General features: G+C 29.2%; 1 protein-coding gene across 1 annotated transcript in view; it reads left to right on the top strand.

Annotated features, from left to right (window-relative positions):
* The first annotated feature begins 1,611 nt into the window (after positions 1 to 1,611).
* Positions 1,612 to 21,670, top strand: part of LOC129960531 (collagen alpha-1(XVIII) chain-like) — a 146,250-nt gene continuing 126,191 nt past the window's right edge. The window contains exon 1 of the mRNA XM_056074024.1: positions 1,612 to 1,725. Within this exon, the coding sequence (XP_055929999.1) occupies positions 1,627 to 1,725 (99 nt within the window). The 5' untranslated portion in view covers positions 1,612 to 1,626. The remainder of the gene's footprint in view (positions 1,726 to 21,670) is intronic.

Raw genomic sequence — 21,670 nt, 5'->3', positions numbered from 1 at the left:
AGAATTAATTTTATGCATCACATTATTATAGATATTAGATCCGTGTTATATTAATAGCCTTACACCTGTTTTATTTATTGATTGCATTAACATTCCTAATAGAGTCAAGTCCCATGAAATTATAGTGCTAATTATAAGCTTACATGTCTTGGTAATATTGAACATTGCCCTTTCTTTTCACTTTCTGATTCCTCATGTAAGCTGCGCGGAAAATGAGAAGAATATTTCTTCTTTAGCCTTCAACAACGGAGAAAATCGTAGAATTAAATAAATAGTGAAACTATTTAAATGCTTTGAATTTCATCGAAACTATGAGAAATATTGTAGAAAACTAAACAAAAGAATTTAAAAAATTAAAAGTAAACTGTATGGGAACTAAAGTGATATAATTAAAAGGATTTTTTTTTGAATTTTTAAGATGGCATAAACCTTATTTTTAAGCTGTAATATTTTTAAAAAGAAAAAACATCAAAATTTAGCTTAGCTTTTTATTAATTAAAATTTTAAAAAAATCCCAATGTGCATAGTTCTATTCTCCAAAGTATACTAAATTTGGTAAGTGCAAAGTGTACCACATTTGGTAGCTCTAAATGTAGCGTACACACACAAATATAAAATCAACTACCACTTTGAATCTCTCATTTTATTTCAATCGAAACTGCACTCAGTTGTGTTATTAAAATCATACGTCACATTTAAAACATTTATACAATTCCGTTTTGTCCAAAATTTGATATTTATTTATTAAATATTAAATCTTCATCTATTTCCCCACTTAAACGAGATGAAACGGAGCGTGGAAGTTGACTGGTAAGAGTACATGCTGCCATGTTACAATACATCAGTATCAACGCAAACACACACACACACACACACACACACACACACACACACACACACACACACACACACACACACACACACACACACACACACACACACACACACACACACACACACACACACACTTTTATTATTATTAGAGATTACAGATGTCAAGCTTGTTTTGTTAAGTAAAATATTATTTTTCCTAAGACAGATTAAAAGTTATCCTCAAGATCCCTTTTATATTAAGTAGAGTTATTATTTTTCTTCAGTTAAAAGAATATTAAGGGATCCAAATAATGAAGCAAGGAAAAAAAAATGATGCACCGTTTATGAATTATCTCCTTCCGTGCGCATTCATTCAAATCCTCGTGAAACAAATACACACTCAAAGTCAAAAGAAGAAAACGTTAATAAACTTAGCTTCTACAATATCTTTAATTACAATCCAAATAAATTAATCACGAGGACTCATCTTCTCCGACAGAAAGTTTTCTGGGAGTTAATTGCTAATTTTGTAAACTATTTTTCTCATCTTTCATTTCTGCGTTTTAAGAAATCACAGCTCCCCCCTCAGAATGAAATAAAACTATTTCTACCGTGAAACGTATCCGGTGCATGTTAATTTCGAGGATGATGGAACGCTTCCTCTCGGCGGACACTTGTTATTTTTTTGTTCTTATTTTGAGGATGTTCGCAGGGGTCTTGCTACCTTTGCGCCGACGCGAACTTGGCGGAAGGTGGAGCAAGAGGGGGTTCTCACTCTCGGGTACCGGGAATCAAGATAGGAGGACGTTCGAAATGTTCTGGACACTACTGATTCTGATTTCCCCTCTTCTCCCCTTCTTCCACTTGCTACCTCTTTCGGAATCGTCTGCGTTGAGGCTGAAAAGAAATCAGGTAAGAGTTCAGTTTATGCAGAACGGTAACAACAATAAATAAATATTTTTCAAGAGTGAAAAAAGAGGAAGAGCTAAGTTCTAGATTTTCTTCAGAAATTGGATCCAGATTTGGGATGATTCTAATAAACTGTTTAATGATTTTTGGATTCTTAAAAAAACATTATATGATAAAAGAGTATTTATATCGCATATTACAGAGATATTTTATGAGAAATATTAAAATGCAAAGGAAAGATTTCTTTCATCTCGATACGGGATGATTCTGATAAAATCATTATAACTCCTCTTAATCATTATATGTGCTTACCATAAATTTCTGGGTTTTTTATCTTCAAACACTGGTTATTAATAGAATTCTTAATATATTGGTCATTCATACTATTTTTCACCCAAATTATTTTTTCAACAACTATGAAGGAATTAATTGGAATTAGATCAAAATACTTTTTAGGATATCTTATTCTTAGAATTGTCAATTTATTCCTCGTTGAGCGTTTGTGATTTAGATTGTCTGATATTTTATTTGATATGAATCTATTATAAAATGAGGTCATTAAGTGTGGATAAATAAAACATTTTATTAGATATTTTTATCTTGAAATTGACTTTTATTCCTTTTACAACTTCTGTGAAATAGTCTCTCCCATTATTTATTTAATACAATTCTATTATAACATGAAGACATTAAACGGGATTAAATCAAAATATTTTACTGGATACATTTATTTTTAAATTACCATTATTCCTCGTACAGCTTTTGTGTCTTTGTCTTTCTGATTGAGTGGAAAGATTCTATTATAGGATGAAAATACTAAATGCAGTCAAACCAAAGTATTTTATTGGATACCGAATTCTTAAAAGTTCCATTATAATCCTCTTTCATAGGGTAGTCTCTCTGATAGTTTATTTGATGCACTATATTTCGATTATAGATAGCAACCATTAATAGAATTGTAGTTAAAATATTAAATATTTTATTCTTAAAACTGCAATTAGATCCTTCTCTTTGTAGCCTTTTATATTATAATATAATTAGGAGTTAAATCATAATGTAGCATTGAATATGTATTTTTAAAATTGCCATCACATCCCTTTTTCAGCTTTTTTAGATTTTCATTGTAGCTTGAAAGCAATAATATTGGTTAAGCTGAAATATATATATATATATCTCGTTCAGCACTTGTAGTCTTTTTGATAATTTACTTGAAGTGATATGATTGGATTATAACATGGAAACATATTAAGTGAGATGAATCAAAATATTCTATTGTATATTTTAATCTTAAAATGACCATTCTGTCCTCGGAGAGCTTTTGAAGTCTTGCCTCTTCAATAGTCTATTTGGCATGAGTTGATAAGATTATGCTGACACTATTGCAGCATTAAGCGGCGTATTTCGTAAAATGTTAGTTCCATATTTGATATGAAGTACTGCAAAAATATTTTACAAATATTTCGCCCATCATTCATTTAAAGAAAATAACTGTTTCTCCTTTCATAGTTAATTTTTGCTTCAAATTAAGACAATTCTTAGGTTTTAAAACACTTGTGCTGTTAAAATATTTTAATGAAAAAAAAAGATATATTTAGCGGATTTTGCAGAGTTAAAAACTGTTATTTAGAGCATAATCTTTTGATAAATCAAAATTTCCAGTTTTCACGTGACAATTATATCCTTTTACATAAAAATCGAAATTTAATTAAAGTTATCTTATTCAGACTTTTTAGATATTTCTCTAAATTTTTATTTCTAATAAACATTAATTGAAAAATTCCATTACCATATTTCATATAAGATTTGCAAACAGACTTAAGTTTCAAATTATGTTCATTCTTAAAAAACAAATGAAAGATGAATGTAAGCAAATTATTTAAGGGAAAAGGTTTAAAATTATTTCAGTGACTTTGGCTACAAATAATAGAGATCCCGTTTCTGTACTTTTGAAGTTATATCGATTTAAGGAAATAAAATTAAAAATAGTCCATAAAATATATATACCATGTGCAAATTCATTAGATCTGTGATAAGATATTAAACAGAAAGAAGCTTTGATGTTTATTCAAATAATCATACTAAAATTAAAAACAGGAATTTAAAAATTTCATTCAATAATCCGGAAAATTATTCAAATAGCGATTCGTTTAAGAAAAATTTAATATGATATTAATGTTATTTATATGTTACTAGTCAAATACATTTTTTTAATAATATTTTTAATATTTGGTTGATCCAGAGGATCTAATAAAAATATTGGTTGCAATTTTCTACTATAGTTTGAAATGTTTTGTTGTGTTTTTGTTTTCAATGACTTTCTTTTTCATGATGATACAAAAATTTAAATATATTTTTAGAAAAATCTTCATGAGATATTAAATAGTGTACATATACTGGAATATAGAGTTCAATGGGTTTCAATTTTAAATCCCTATCATATTGGAGTAACTTTTGCTATTTAAACATTATAATATAACAGTTTGAAAGCTAAAAAGTGCTTCGTAGCATTCATTTGATTTTAAATTAAAAGAAATTCAGTTAACAATTTTGATTGATTACAAATACCTATAAATATATATATACTTATAAAAGAAAGTGTCAGTGTTTTTGTACCTATGCGTTCTACGGAACAAGTCTTTTGACCTAGAGCTATCAGATTAAGCACGGATCTACAACAATGTGCATCGTAGCAAAACATTAATAAATAAAAAAATCATCGAAATTTTGATATCTCACTGTCGTAAACTTTGAAAATATTATAGCATAAATTTGATTCTTACACTACTTAAAAATTCCAAATATTTTTTTTAATGATATAAATTTAATTGTTATGCAAATTTTGATGTCTGCAAATTATTTTGACAATTTCTTAAATTTTTTTTTTGCATATTTTTAATTATATATTTCGTTTTTGCGATAAAATTCAGACCGTTTTCATTTTGTAATACAATATCTAATGAGTAGTTGTGAACTATATGGAAGAAAGGTTCTGTTTATCATCTGCTCAGTACGTGGAGAAGCAGAAAGTGAAATGACATAGCCACAAAAGACAACATGCAATTTGAAACAGATAAAGAAGACACTTAAGATTTGAATGGAATATGATTTCTTGGGACTCGACGTCATTAGAAAGATCCAAATACACAATAAAGTGATAAGACTATTAAAATAACGCAGCTTTAAAGTCTTTCACAGTTTGATGCTCAGAAATAACGTGTTGAGAAAATCATGGATATCAAGTTATGAATTTAAATGAGACTAAACACAGCTAGTATTCTTGAAGACTAACTGGTCGTCAAAGGTGATTAATTACTCATAAAATAAATTCAGAAATGCAACATTTGTGAATAGCTTACATTTTCATTCTTTTCTTCAGTACATCTTTGGCGCAATTTATTAGCGTTCTTGCCTGCTTTTTTCCAAGTAGTATAAGTTAACAGAAATGAAAGAATAATTTTACTTTATATATTTACAATCTCATAATATAACATTAAGTAGAAGCAGGGTGGAACATTGATTAATATTGTGAATTAAATAAAAATTAATTGTGCAAATATAAAAATTTATAGTAATTCTAATCATCTATCTATCTTCATTTTTTAAATAATTAATACAGTATGCATGTTATATAATGATCCAATAACTGTAATTTGAAAATTAATACATGAAATATTATCAAATATTCATGAATTTTATATAGAAACTTTCGTTGATATGAACAAAGATTGGGAGAACATATTGCATATTCTCCTAAGCTATGCTATTCGTCTCTAGAAGCATTAAGCTAATTTATCTAAGATATAATGTAATTTATCACAATGATTTTTTGCTTCATAGAGTGTTCATATTACTTGAAAAACCTACCGTATTCATATCAAAACATGATTGAACTTCTCTTAAATGATATGACCCTTCTATATTCTAAATTCTTTTACCAACAAAGTTACAATATTACGTTGACATCTTAAAACGACCCAAATAGACTTGTATTGGGACCTTTCCTTCTAATGAAAAACTTTATCAATTTGGACTGACTTCTATTCTAACGTAAATACGTTTTCAATACATAACAACATTGTGAATATTATTGCGAATCTATAATTTTGTTTTTCCATAATATGAACATCATCGTTGAAAAGAGAGATTTATAGATATCTTTAATGGATACTAAATCAGTGGTAACCTTGATCTTGGAGACAAAAATAATGGCTCTAAAGAGAACATGTCGATATTTCTTGAAGTTTCGATTGTTTTCACCGATATTATGGAAGCTCTAGCACGGGATAAATTATTTCTGTCTTTTGATTTTTGATTTCAGCGCTAACTTTAAATTATTCGGGCTGAGCTGTCTTCTGTTTAGAAATTTGGTGTCTGCATTTGATATTATTATCTTCAAATGTTGTTTGTTTTGTGCATGCCTTTTTTTGTCTTTTTTAATAACTGTGTTTTGTATTTTTCATGAAATAAAGTGTTGTTATTCTGTGCCGAGCTTATCGGTCTTTTTTCACTTACCGAACGATTTCAATTACAATATTATCATATACGTTACTATTTGCTTCAAAATTTCTCACGAGGAACAACTTCAAAAACATTTAAGAACTCTTAACACTTTTTTTCCTTCAACTTTCGGATCTTACGAAAGGCCATTAAAAATATTCTGTGATCAAATACTTGCAGACGCACTTTCATAATTGTGTCTCATTAGTCTTGTTCTTGTTGTGAACGCAAGTTTTAAGGCCTCATTTTCCCAAGGAATCCAGACTTAGGAGAGACAACACTTCATTTCTATTCTTTATTATACACATTTATCTGTGAAAGATGCAAAGAATTTGAGAGAAAATGGCCAAGAGGCATCTCATAACAAACACTTCAAATTCAAGAGGACATATTTATTGTGTATGTAAGAGTAATTCAATTTTTTGAGCTTTCTATCATCGTTATTTGTATAATTTCTATACATCGATATTTTATTTGAAAATAATGACAGAATGAATTACTTCAACAACTCTTTTGTGGCAAATAATCAATCATTTCTGTCAAATTATCTTTATGTTTAATACAATTTTCTTTTGATATCGTTCCAGCAAATTTTTTGACCCACTGAAAATAAATTTTAAAACTTGCATTAATGTAAATCTATGCGAATATTTTTTTAGAATGCAGATGCTAAATTTCTCTTAATATATTGCAGATTTCTTAAGATTGAAAATATTTCAATATATTAATACTGTATTATTGCACACACATCTGTTAATATTTCGGAAATATTAATCATGCATTAATATAAACCATGTTGCGAAACTTATTAAAAAATATCTGAAAAATAACTATTTTTCTTAAATTAGCTTAATTTTTCGATCCAATAAGATTGTATTTTATTTTAAAATAACTTTTGCCACTTTTTATTCTTATAAGTTTCGTTATTTCTTATTCTTATAACTTTTCTTTCTAGTGAGTAAGATTTTCGTTTCTTCTTTTGGATTGTTGTAATTAAGGTAGGTGACAGTGCTAAAAAGTTAATTTATTTTATTGTAAAATTCTTTTTAATAATGAATTTTCAAACATTTTATTTTTTCATATTCTTAATATTTAAGCTGGTTTCTTTATAAAACTGTCAGAACTGTGTTTTTAAGTCTATTTTTTGGAAGTTGTACTGATTTTTATATTTGTACTTACATTCATTTTAATGCTATTTTATATTTTTGGATGGTGTTTGTACAAATTCTAATCTTTGGTAGCATTTTCCTACGAAAAACCTTATAAATTAAAATCTAATGCGTTATTTTTTATTATAATTATGTATAGTAATTAATCAGTATGTTCTGCAGTTCTTGAGCTAGAGAATAAGTAATCTAGTCATTTAGAAATATTTTGGAGTTGTTTTACTGCCTCACGATGAGAAAAAAATTAAAATTTCATTTTATTTATCAATCTAACCCCTCTACTTAGAGAATGGATGGAAATACAGCTTATATTTTTTAATCCGGAACTAGATAATATATTTCTTAAGCTATCTGCAAAATTTTAAACGAATCATTTTATAAGTCTCTAAATTAGAAGATATTTGCTTTATACCATTTTTTAACAAATGAAAAAGAGTCCTTTTTTCAAATTTTTGAAAAACTTTTGCTGCTAAACTAGAATATTTTGCTTTCAAGAATGTTTTTTCAATCTTTACTTATCCAAATATTCAAAAATATAAGTATTTTCGAACATTTTTCCAAGAAAATTCATCCCGAGCATAGTCACATACTTTAAAATTGCAATTTCTTCCAAATTATTGACAGCTGCATTTTCTCCTTTCCACTATTGTGTTATATATATTCCATTACTATATTTCCCTTATTGCAATAAAAGCGAGAAATGATGTGAGAATCATTATTTAACGAAGAACAAAATCTTTTATTACAATGTTACGCAATTATTAAGAAAGTACATATTTATCAAGATTTGAGAATTCCATTTAGAAATTTCACCTGGAAAGAATCCTTATTCGTCTTTCTTTTAACACAAATCTTGAAAGAAATGGAAAGAAAAAAATGGGGAATCCATATTGATCAGATAGCATGATAATCTCACTAAATTAAAATTAAAATAATAAATTATTGCCACTAAAATTAAGGAAATAAATACAAAAGAGACTGAAAAATCTTATTGTTTTTTTCTTAGTTGCAAGAAGACGATGCACGAAGAAATTCTGCACGATGATTTCTCGCATTATTTTCTTTTCTATGTCAATGTTGGTAATGCGAATTTAAGAGTAGAAAAATTCACAATTAAAGATTTAGAGCAGCGGAATACAGCTTTAAACAAAATTGTATATTATTATGATTTTAATAAGGATCAACAGTTAGACTCATTAGGTAGAACTCAATTGATTTCTATTCCTTCGATTTCAATGTTTAAATATTTTTTATCAATATTTCATATTTTTAATTTTTGATTATATTAAATTATTTATTATATGCTATTTCAATGTCTAAATATTTTATTGTTATAGTACTTTAAATTTTATCAAATTTATTATTTAATTATTTCTTATTTATTTTTAATAAGAATTTAATATTTCACGAAAGAAAGGTTTCTGATAATTTATAGTATTTAACTTTTCTAAATATTAATTTTTATAGAAAAAAATGTGAACAAGTTCTTAATATTAATCTCGTGTTTTCTTGATTTTTTTTGCAAATTTTTTAGTGCAAATTTACCAAATATATATGTGTATGTATGTGTTAAAAATTTGAATATTGATAACTACATACAAATAGAAATTCACGCAATAATAAAACATATTTTTGAATAATTGCTTTACTAAATCAAAGCAATGGGAATTCCTTTGAACAAAGACAGAAATAAAAGTAAGTCTGCGCGCAAATTCAATTTTTTTATTCTTAAATTTATACTAACAGCACGCACACAGGTAAAATAATAATAATAATATAAGCGTTATTTATGTATATTCTATAAGCCCTTGTGCAACAAAGCAAAAATATTAAGAATTTTCAATTTTTATATTAATTCTCATTCTTTTAATCATATTAATTTACATTATTCTAGTTTGAATTTCGTGAGATTTTCATGCTTTATATTTGAAGTGCATCTGTAATTTTTCTTTTCATTCTTTTTTTGCAAAATTTGTGTTAAAAAAAAAAAGTGAAGAAAATATTCCTTCAGAGTAAATTTCTATTGTTCTATTGACCGAAATTACGAATTTCGATGATAGGGTATTTAAGAGAAGTTTCTATTGTTTCATAAAAAAAGACAAGGACAACATTCTTAACCTTTTCGGACATCATCTGTGTTTAGGACAATAGAGAATATAGGTATGATTGTTTATGTACCCATGGAGGAAAATTAGTACAAAGAATTTCTTAATGGAGTGCATTGAACATAAACTTAGTGTTTATGCATTATACAATGCATACTTTTGTATTTTCTATATATGGATAATGATTATTTTGAAACTCCGTAATAACAATAATACCAGATTTCATGGCATTTTAGTTTAGTTAAATTAACATCCCGCTTTAAAGCAACACTAGGGCTATTTTGGATCTAACATCGTAATTTTGAGACGCGGTCAGATGACGAGGATGGCACCTGAGCTGGCACTCACCACTCCAAACTTTCACACCACACCAGGGGAAGGGCATTTGGCCCGGGTGGATTTAGTATATACCAGATCCGCTTGTACAGCGGTTCTTCGGGTCTCGAATCTGACGCCTTCCGGTTCCGAAACCGAGACCTTACCATTAAGCCACCACGGTCCCTTGACAATTTAGAGATAATTGATAAAAGTCTTTAATAAAAAGTAGAAATTTTGTTGCTTACACTAGAAAAACTACTCACTTTAAAGTCTTCTGGTGAGTAAAATTTTCTAATTAAAATAAAAATCATTAGAACGTTTAAAATATATTTAAATTTTGGAGAGAGATTGTCCGTTTGTCTCGACGAGATGGAGAAATGGGTGCAAATCACCACTTATAAATTTTGTCAATTTGTAATTTTGAAAAAATTAGTCACTTTTATAGCCATTTTATAAATTAAATTTTACTCTTAAATAATTATTTTTTAAACGTTTTGTAATTTTGTCTACTTTTATCTAGAGACAACTAAAAATTTTGTATTCTAATAGAACAGAAAAAAAATCATAGGCAGAAAAAAATCTCTTTTTTCGGAATAGGCATTTAATTAATATAATAAATTACAAAGATTGTAAGATGATTATGAACGGTTACATGACACTCACTGTTTTGGAAGAATGTTGTTTTATTGATTAAACTAAAAATTTGAGGTGTCAGAGTACTTTTTATGTCTATTTATAACACTACTGAATAATTTAGTTTAAATTATCCAAGAACGAAGCTTTTGCACGACGGTTAAGAGATGAAGACAATGAATTATATAAACAGGAAACATGAAATATATCTGTCGTATAAGAATACAATGAAAAAAGAATATATGATATTAGAAAGAAATCACTGATATACTATTGAACATGCTGTTTAGAAACAACCTATTTTTTAATCCATAAATTCATGAATTTTACTTTACGCCGGGAGTTTTCACATATTAGGTGGAAAGATTTCCTTTAAATGATTTAACTAGAGGGAGTGATCTTCCAAAAACGTTTTCGCATATTCTGTATAGAATTTTCGATCTTCAGTAAGGCCGCGAAGGCTTTGCATGGCACTGGTGCACAATAGTTACGAAATATTGACCTTTGACGTGAATTAGCATTTTTACTAAATTTAACATTTGACCCTTGGCTATTTTTTTAGCGATTAATTCCTAACATGGGCTTAATAGTACCCGAAAATCGAACTAGCTTTAGACATATTTTTCTCAACCGATTGAAACAAAAATTTGACAAAGCACTACAATTGTAGTCATAAAATCACTATTTGATATATTTAAGTCATAATAATGTTTTTGAGTTATCGCGTTTACATATTTCTGAAAATACAGACCGACAGATTGTTAACCCGTAGTTGGATTTATCTCAAATGTGATAGAAGCTTTCTACATAATAGATGTTAAATCTGTGTATTGAATTTTATTTATCGTGTTGACTTATATTCGGATAATCGAGTAGACGAATGAATGGATTTCACTCAAAATTCGATAGTAATCTGCAAATTTGGTGTAAAGACCGTATATAAAATTTCATTCGCTTAGCTCAAAGCGTTTTTCAGTAATCTTTGTTACAAAAGACAGACAAAATTCCAAAAATATGTTTTTAGACCTAACGGAGGCCTAAAACATGGAGATTCGCCAAAATCTTGAATTCAGATTTTTTGACATTTACAAAACTTTCTCTATACATCGCATAAAATAAACTGAAAAAGCAACTGAATTTATGTAATACTCGAAGAAATATTTGCCTATCTTAGCTTTCAAATGCATTTGATTTGGAATATCTTAGATTCACATCACTGACTATTGTGTGGAGGGGCTGTGGGAGGGTTGAGCGCGAAATCTTCTCACATATTCCCTAATAAAGGTGTTATTTTACTATCTAAGCGCAAAGAAAACTGTGGATATTGGTCAAGCATAAAATTACATGCCAAATTTCAGTTATTCAGACGTTACGCTTTCGAAAATCTGCCTTTACTTGCATAAGAATATATGATGTTGTTTCTAATGGCACTTGTCATAGACAAGCCCACTGTCTTTAGAAGTCGGTGATTTTGTTTCTCAGTAGCGCCATCTAGAGCCAAGAGTACGACTTAGCTACACACACGTCACAACCCTGTTTACAGGGAGGACTTCATTCATGCATTTCATTCACAGATCGTAATTTAGACCTGAATCAGAGAACGATCACCCCTGATCCAGCACCCCCAGGGGTATCACTCTCGATATGGAGGACGTTGTGATCACGACAGATTTATACGTGCGCCAGTCACCACACACACGAGGAGTCTTCGGCCGGCTGGGTCTCAACTGGGACGCGGATTCAACGCCGTACCAGTCAATCTATCCCGACTCCTACGAATATATGTAAACCAACTAACAAACGATCTATCTGTGATTGATTGAGTTCAAAATTGGATATGGATTTTTATTTTAGTTCTTTAAATTTTAAACCCAGTATAATACATTTATCTCTTTGCATGTTGTAATCACCGTGTTCACTTGCTCTTGGACAGACAGACGAACCTACTTAAAATTGATCTGTCTCAATATTTGACAAAAATCTACAAATTTACGGCAATGTTAACACGTCAAATTTTATCGATTTGACTTAAAGCATTTCTGAAGTATCCTATTCATAGACAGACGGAATAATCCCAAAAATATGTTTTTTTTAATTCAGGGAGTTTTGAAATGTGGAGATTTGTCAAAATTTCGAGATCGAAACCCTTGAGGATTACAGTATTTTCTGTTTGCATATTTCTTACAGAAGAAAGTAAAACTGAACGAGAGAAAGCCCCGACTCGGCAACGGGTTAAAAACGTTCCACCTACATGGAAAACATTGCCAACAACAATTTAGAAAAGTGTCTATTTCGCACAGTATGAGGCAAAACCACAAAAGTCCATTACCGATTTCGATTTCCCTCAAGAACCTTTTAGCTTCACCTATTCCGATAGCGATCATGATAGCGCTGGATTAAGCAGTCCTCCCCTTCAGATTCTTATCTAAATAGGACAACCCCATAGACATTATTTGAAAACACCTAAAAGGGTTGACGAGGGCAATTTCACTCTGAGCAGCATGGAATGGAATCTCATTTTCTCCACATCTTCCGAAATAGAATCATTCGAATGGCATTATGGTGAGAAACCTAACAAAGAGTGAGGAAAGGGGTGAATAAATCTCGGACCGAAAAACTTCGCTGACGTTTCTTCGGTAGAAGAGAAAAAAGTGTTCTTTATGATTTCGATAAAGGTTTCTAAAAATAAATGCACAGCGGAATTCTGTTACAGAAAAACTCTGGCATTAAATCGATGATATTAGGTTAAAGTGCTATTTTAAAAGAAATTTTCAGAATCGTTTTTCAACGAGCCTTTTCTTGGTTTACAGAAATCTTAAAGCATGTTGATTTATCAGCCCCTTAATGTTTTGTTACTTTCATTTTTTAATTAACCATCATTAGTGATTAATTGATTCGTCAATTATATAGGATAATTCAAAATGAATATAGCGATTACAAACGGCTACAACTATTTAATGAAAAAGAATTTATCAATAAGATTAACACAGAATGTAGACGGAACTTCAAAATTTTCCATGCCCAAAACAATTGAAGAACTCAAAGTATACATTTGTAATGCACTTGCCTCGGTGACTGCAGATATGATTCAGAATGTATGGCGTGAAAAGGGCTGCCACCTAGATATTGTCCGTGTGACCAAGGGAAGTCACATAGAACATCTATGACGTATGTATACAAAATTTTTAAGCTCCGTCTACATTATGTGCTAATCTTATAATGCGATAAATTATTTTTCATTAAATAGTTATAGCCGTTTACAATCGCTATATTCATTTTGAATTACCCTATATTTGTTGTCTATCGATTCAATTTTTTTATTCATAAATTCATATTCATGATTCGGCCGAAAAATTATTTTTAAGTATCAAATTTCCATAGGCTTTTTGTTAATGGTCTTTCATAGTGTACAGGAATCTTTCTAATGGAAAATCAGTCCCAAAACATCTAAGTGCGATTAAAAACGTAATTGTCTGGCTCATCTATAACTTTCACGGTAATACAGCTTTCTTTTTTACTGTCCAGTAAACTGTATAAACATAATACTTTTTTCTTTAGTTTTAAATAAAGAAACAAATTCAGACCCGAGTATCCGACTTAATGTGACGGAAGGACAGGCCGAATAACAAAACAGTCGAATAAACCAGAACTTTATGAACTCTTTTTTTTTTTTATTCACCAATACCAGAAGACAGTTTTTATACCAAAAATGCATTGTTATAATACGCATTTTCTCACTTCTAATTGAGTACTAAACCCTCCCACGAAGAATGTGAGCATTACCGCGGCTTTGTGAATCATAGAAGCAGTTGCTGGCAACGTATCGAGTTAAAATAGAAGGCTCTGCACTGATAGTTTATAAATGTTTACATACTACACTGCGCGTTTCAAGAATTTATAAGAGTAAAACTAAGTTAAAGGATATAAACTGTTCACATTTTAATGTAAATTTTGCAATCCTAACTTAAATGCAGGAAACATAAACAAAACTAACGTAAATTGTAGGCCTAATTCGTAAGAAAATTGACTCAAACATATTTTATTTTTCACTGATAAATGATACACAGATATGAACACTTAAGATAAGAGTTAAAACTTAACAGTTTTTAGGAGTTTAAAAACTAGGTCGGATAGTGGTGAACCGGATATTCAAATATTTAATGTACTGTATTTAAATATTTGATGAAACAATGGAAATAGATTGAAATTCAGGAGAACAATGTCATGAATTGTTGATAATCAGGCGAAATTTTTTAAAGTCAAAATACAAGAAGAATATTCGACCGATTACTTAATTTATGTTATTACTGTAACTGATATTATTACTGTAAGAAGGTCATTTTTAACATTTTGAAGCGATATAGAACTCATTTCTGGGCGATACTATTTTCAGTCATTATCATGGAAAATTTTCAGAATATAGCTTAATTTTTAATTAATTAAAATTTCAAAAATATTCCCCGCTCTCCAAAGTATGTGTCAAATTTGGTAGTTTTAAGTCAAATTATTTGTTTTGTAGTGCGACAATACCTATACACATCATGAGTTTTCAAATAAACTAAATATTGACGAAATCGGTACGGTGATTACAATATGGAGATTATGTCGCGATACTTTTCCCGTAGAAAACGTACAGTGAAGTATAGTTCTTGAGATTTCTCTCAAAAATGCATAAAGGGCTGAGCAAAAATGGATTATATGTCTAAGTGTTATAAGATTTCTTATAAAATAAATAAAAAATTGAAATCTTATGTAGTTATTGAGGCTGGGGGAGGTTTACTGTTGTTTACATAATTACTTTTAATATATATAATTAGGACATTTAAAATATAATTTAGTAATAAAAATCTTTGTATTAAAAATATTTAATTAATTATGCAGTTATTAAATATTTTAAATACATAGATCATATTAAATATTTTAAATGTATTTATTATATTAATCTATGTATTTAAGATATTTAATAAAATCAAAACCTATTGTGTGGCAGGTGGAGATAAAAAATGATGATGAAGGAGAAAGGTAGTTTGAAAAGAAATGGGAAATATAGACATACCGTGAAAAAATATCTGTTATTTATCTAAAACACTTCTACAATAAGGACATGAAACAACTTTTTATGTTTGGAGGCATTTGCTGAAAAAACTAATAAAAAAATTATATGTAAACTGTGAGAAGGTATAGGGGATAAATTCAAGGCAAAAAATTCCGGAGTTATATCTTATGCAAAGAAAAAAAATCAGCGAAATGTTAATGCTGTATGTGGATCAAGGGACGCTAATGCTGATTATTAAAAGATTATTTTAAATATTGGAATTGTAACGATATTATAAAAATATTAAAAAACCAAACTCTAAGTTTCAAAACTACAATGACAAAAATATTATTTATAATAGAATAAGCACACGAAATCTGTAACATTGACGCAATTGCAAATATTTTCTTTGATTTTGTTTTTTGACAACTTGTGATAACATTTTTTGACAACTTCTGACAACATTTTTTGAAAACTTGTATTTTGTACTGGTATTTTGCTCAATACCCGTAGGAGGATCATAGCACACGCCCGAGTCCAGTGCTTTTTCAATGTTGCAAATGCAAGCCTTGCCTTCCTCATTGAATTATGACAAAAGAAATCTAGACCGGATAGTACGGAAGCCGAATAATCACGAACCAGATACTCGAGATTGTATTGTACTTCATCTCCATAGCTCTTAGGTTTCTACGTTATCTAGTCTACATATGTAAAGACAGACAAACAGAATTACTTTAGTCGGATTTCATCCAAATATAGTTTAGTTTAGTTATATTAACGCCCCGTTGTAAAGCAACACTAGGACTATTTTGTGACGGACCTCGTCATTTTGAACCGCGGTCAGATGACGAGGACGACACCTGAGCTGGCAACCCCCTCTCCACACTACACCAGGGGGAGGACGTTTGATCTGACGGATTTAACGTACAACAGACCTCCTTACACGACGGTTCTTCAGTGGAATCGGGTCACCCTACGGCTCACCAGGCCACCGTGGTCTTCTTCATCCAAATATAGTCAGAAATCTATAAATTTGATGTTAAGAAGATATACTAATTTTCACCACTCTAGTTCAATACTTTTTTGAGTTAACACGTTCTCAGGCATAATTGCAAAAATTTACAGACAAAAAAAAATCCCAAAAATGTATTTTTCTCAGGAAAGTCTGAAATGTGGAAATTCGTCAGAATTTCGAATTCCAATTTTTCGATCATTAAACGCGTCTTGTTTGTGTATACATCGCATGCAAGAATATTAAAAATGTGAATGGATTTTAGTATTTCTATGACTGAGAGAGTAAGAAATGTGTCAAATTGTAGAACCAGTTATTCAAAGATAAAATGAATTTTTATCTTTGAATAATGGGTTTGTTTCGTGTGCTATGAAGTTAAACAGAAAATTCGCCAATTTTTAACAAATATACAAAATTTTGAAAGTCGAGAGTAATTATTTTCTAAATATATTTTTACATTTCCTTCTTTATTTTTCTATAGAGATATTCTATACATTTTTTTTATTTTAAACAAATTTTCACGTTTTTGAATCAAAGCAATAATTAACATTAATAGACAAATATTCAGATTTTTCTTTTCTTCTTTTTATAGAATTTTTTTTTTGATTCATTAGTGATTTTTGGCGTTCAGTTTTTCCGTCAGGAATATTAATTACATTTAATTTCAATTAAATTTCATATGCATAATTTAATGCCCATGATTCTTGTAACACAGTATTTTTAAATTTTAAATTATAATAGAAATTAAGGACATATCATTCCAATGGCCTTACACCTCTTCTGCATTTCATATACATGAACCGTCTTAATGAAGTCAATCGCATGACAACATAGCACCACTAAGCATTTCAGTGTTAATAATTTATTTTATAATAATTGTGGTAATGTAATTTCACTTTTTAATATAAACTGAGGAGATAATAATCAAAATATTTCTTCTTTCAATTTCGACAATTGAAGAAAATCAGGCGATTAAATATTTAATGAGAGGGTGGAAAAGATTTGAATTTCATTACAATCAGAAATCTATCGTTGAAATCGTGCGGAAAATATTTTTTGTACAATTATTTAAATTCAGCAAAGTTTTTCCCAACAAAACTGATATCCTTAATAAGATAATTTTTTACAACATTTGAATATAAAAATGTGTAATGTGTAATAATTTTCCGAGAAAAAAAATGAGGAAAAGAAAGGCATGCATAGTTCTTAATAAATTAATTTTTAGAAAATCATTACGAAATGCTTTTTTCTGCCTTCAAAACTAAATTTAAAAGTTCTAATTTAAATGACGTGACCAGTAAAGTTCTAACAGACACACACACACACCACTTTATTCTTTATTCTTATTAAAGAGAGAGAACTTCATAAAAAAAACTGACAACAAATTTTTATCAATAAATTTTGCATACATTTTTGAAATAAAAATGAAAGAGAAATGTCTATTTCGTGATGGTGTAATATTTTAAACTCAAGTAACCCTTGACATATGTTTCGTTCTAACTCCTAATTTCAGTTTTCAATATTGGAAATTTCATTCATAATATAAATTTACTTTGTTTCAGTAAGATGATACTGGTTATATTTTTGAGGTAGAAGTTCATTTTATCACTGCCTATTTCTTTCTCCCTTTTTCTTGCAGCAGGGAATGGAAATCGGATTTTTTTCAATATATCTTTGTAAAACGAAGTGAAACGAATAAAGTATGATGGATTTGGAAATAAACATGTTTCGCATTTGCAAAATATGAATTTGTTCCTTTATCGAAGTTAGAAAAAAATTAAAGCATTTTTAAACTAAAAAGAAAGTAAATAAACAAAAGCCGATTTGATCTACATAGCATTTCTGTTTTTGACATTAAGCTGCGACCTTAAAAGAGATTAAATCACTATTTGTTTTTCGATGTCACTCAGTTGCAGTAAATTTCTGTCACACACAATTTCAACACTTGTAGGTGTTGCTTCGACTTTTAGAACATTACGTCGTAGTCCAAGCTCAACTGTTGCAGAAAATGTTTTGAAGATTTTTTTTTTTTCGTTTTCTATTCATTCATAGTGAAAACCAAAATTGATCCTAAAATAAACGCATTATGTCCTAGGATCAATCAAGTGTAGTAAGAAATTGAAGAAACATTTGTCTTTGTGAATGTATCAAATAATAAAATGCATTCATTAGTTCAATAGACATTCTGTCTTTCTTCACATCTTTACAGGCATCTGTTTTGCCTGATTTTGGAGATTTAAACTGCACTGTAAATGCTTTTAAATCTTTACTCGCAAAAAGTAAGAATTTAAAAAAAATCTGCATACATGTATCCATGTATTAATGTTTTAAAGGGCATATTTTTTGACCTAGTGTCACCAAATTAAGCACTACTTTACTTTGGAGAGTGTGAATGTGCACGTGTGCGAGATTCTCTTGAAATTAGAATTTGTATTCTCTCAAAAATTAGGAGAAAATATTACGTTTTTCGTGATAACGCCCGAAAATATTACCGCACAAAATTAATTTTTACTCCATGGTGAAATTTAAAAATTTTTCGTTTCAATGATACCAATTTAGCTGGCAAATTCTTTTTTGAGTTTCGCCATTTTCTGAAAAAATAATTGCATAATTTTTAAGAATGGATTTTATTTTTGTAATGAAATTTAATTCATTTTTCTTATTTCGTCATATATTTAATCGCGTTATTTTCTTCCATTGTTAAAAGTTAAGGAAATGTATTATCTGTGATCTTACATGGAAGCCAGAAATTATATTGATGCACAAACAATGCGCTTTATGAAATATAAAAGCCTACAAACTAAGTTTTTATTGACACTATGATGTTATGGGACTCCCCTCGGAAATGTATGTCATTAAGGACATTTTCTATACAAAAATACGTAATTATTGAGGGAATGAGATTGTGTTTAAAACATTTAATTTAAATTAAACGGAACCACTATACTTGGTGAATTAGCTGGTCATCAAAGGCGGCTAGTATTTCAACATAAGAAATAAAGCCATTGAATATTAATTGTTGTTTCCGCTGATATTTATTTAAATTGGTTATATTGATATAATTGTTTGAAATATTTTTCTTCTATGATTTCTGAATAAAAACTTAATTCTAGAGAAATCATGCCCTGAATTTAAACTCTACGCATGTATTAAAAGCTGAGCTTCTGCAAATAAATGATCAGCATTCAGATTTTGCTACATCTCTTTGTAGCTATTAATATTTATTATATTTTTTTAATTTAAGCGTTAAAATTTTTTAATAAAAACCAGCTGATTTCGGAATCTAGTTTTTTGGCTTAGCCTTATTAGTAGTATTAGTTAAATAATGTTAAGCAACTGTGATGAATTAAATCATATCACAACAGGAGAACATTTTGATTTTGCTTGCTTTTGCGCAATAAACATAAAGCAACATTTTTGCTATCTTTGCAAAGTAGTCGAATTAATTGGCTAGAAAAATTAGCTAAACCACTGTAGTTAAACTTTTATTAGGCTGAGTGTTTTTTGCCAAAGTTGTATTTTACGTAACTGAAAGGTCGCGGTATTGGGAGGGGGTAAGCGATTATCGATAGCATAACAAGTGGTCATGAATTTTCATGTGAAATTTGAGTTGTTGAAATGTACCGACAATAAAGTAAATAGGTGTGGTTTTAGAGATTTTATCAATGTTTTTCCCAAAAAGTGTACAGTTGTAATAAATAAATTAAAACCAGCTAGTTTAGTTTTATTTTGCCATCGGAGGTCCGAAATGAAAACTAAGAATACCATTTTAAAGTTAGGAATGAATATACTAAAATTCATTTCACCTAAAATTTCCTTAAAGGATTATCAACATTTTTAAAATTTTACAAACTTTAATATTTTGGTATTACATGGAGAATTATTTGGTATTTTCTGTTAAAAAGGTTGTTTCCATATTTAGATGTGTAATATTTAGATATTCCCTGGAAGGCAATAAAAGTATTTTATTTTTATTTTTGTGAAAAGTTAAAAGCATCTGTTATAAAGCATAAAGTTATAATTTACATATTGAAATCGATTGCAATTTCATTCATAATAACTTATTTATAGTAAACAATTTTTTGGGAGTATATTAATTTTTTTTTCTATAACGAAATGTTAAACAGCATTGGAAGTTTTGTTTAAATTGCCCCTGAGCCTGAATCGCCATTACGTTGAATTCTCTAAAATGGAAAGCGTTGCCTTATGAACAGAAGAAATAAAAGTATGTTTAATTCTTATTCTTCAAAAGAAATACTAATTTTAATGTTAAAACTAGTATTTTTCCAATGGAGAAAGATAAAAAAAAATAGTCAGTTTTTATTCCTTTTGCACTGTGTCCTTGCATTTTTTTTATCGATATATAATATTCACTGTATATATTCGAAAAAAAGTTGACTTTATCAATATATTCATTATTTCGTACTATTCATAAATCGATCATCCTCCCGCTGGTGTAGAATGGAAATTTGGAGAGGGGGTGCCAGCTCAGGTGTCGTTCTCGTCATCTGACAACGTTTCAAAATTACGAGGTCCGTCCCAAAATAGCCCTAGTGTTGCTTTTAAAGGGACGTTAATATAACTCAATTATACTAAACTCATAAATAGACATGAAATCATATAGAACTTTATTTTATTATTGGAAAAAAAAGCCCATTTTTCTTCCTGCTAAGAATATACCGGTTTTCTTTCATGCTTTACCGGTAACTTAGTGTTGTGTACCACTTTTTTTGATGGCGGAATATTTCACTATATGAAGACACGTATACAGAATCTATGCGTGTTGCAGATGTGAAAAGTAAATTTCAGAACATCCCTCTAAATATCCATTCATATTTTAAATTTCTATTATTGTAGCACTTTTAAGCTATTATTCATCCCATATTTTGTTACTCTTTAAATGAATACAAATTTGAAAGGAAATATAATTATAAGAATAATTACACACACACACACACACACACACACACACACACACACACACACACACACACACACACACACACACACACACACACACACACACACACACACACACACACACACACACACACACACACACACACATTGTTACGGAATTGTCTTCACATAAAATTTCGTAAAATCAACAAATCAACGATCATCGACGGGTTCGATGTAGTGCGTATGTGGTGAACAATCAACAAGTCTCAATAACAAATAA

This window comes from Argiope bruennichi, chromosome 2 (assembly GCF_947563725.1).
Source record: "Argiope bruennichi chromosome 2, qqArgBrue1.1, whole genome shotgun sequence".
NCBI lineage: Eukaryota > Metazoa > Arthropoda > Arachnida > Araneae > Araneidae > Argiope > Argiope bruennichi.
Note: the sequence above shows the minus strand (reverse complement) of the source record. Positions and strands in the feature narration are given on the sequence as shown.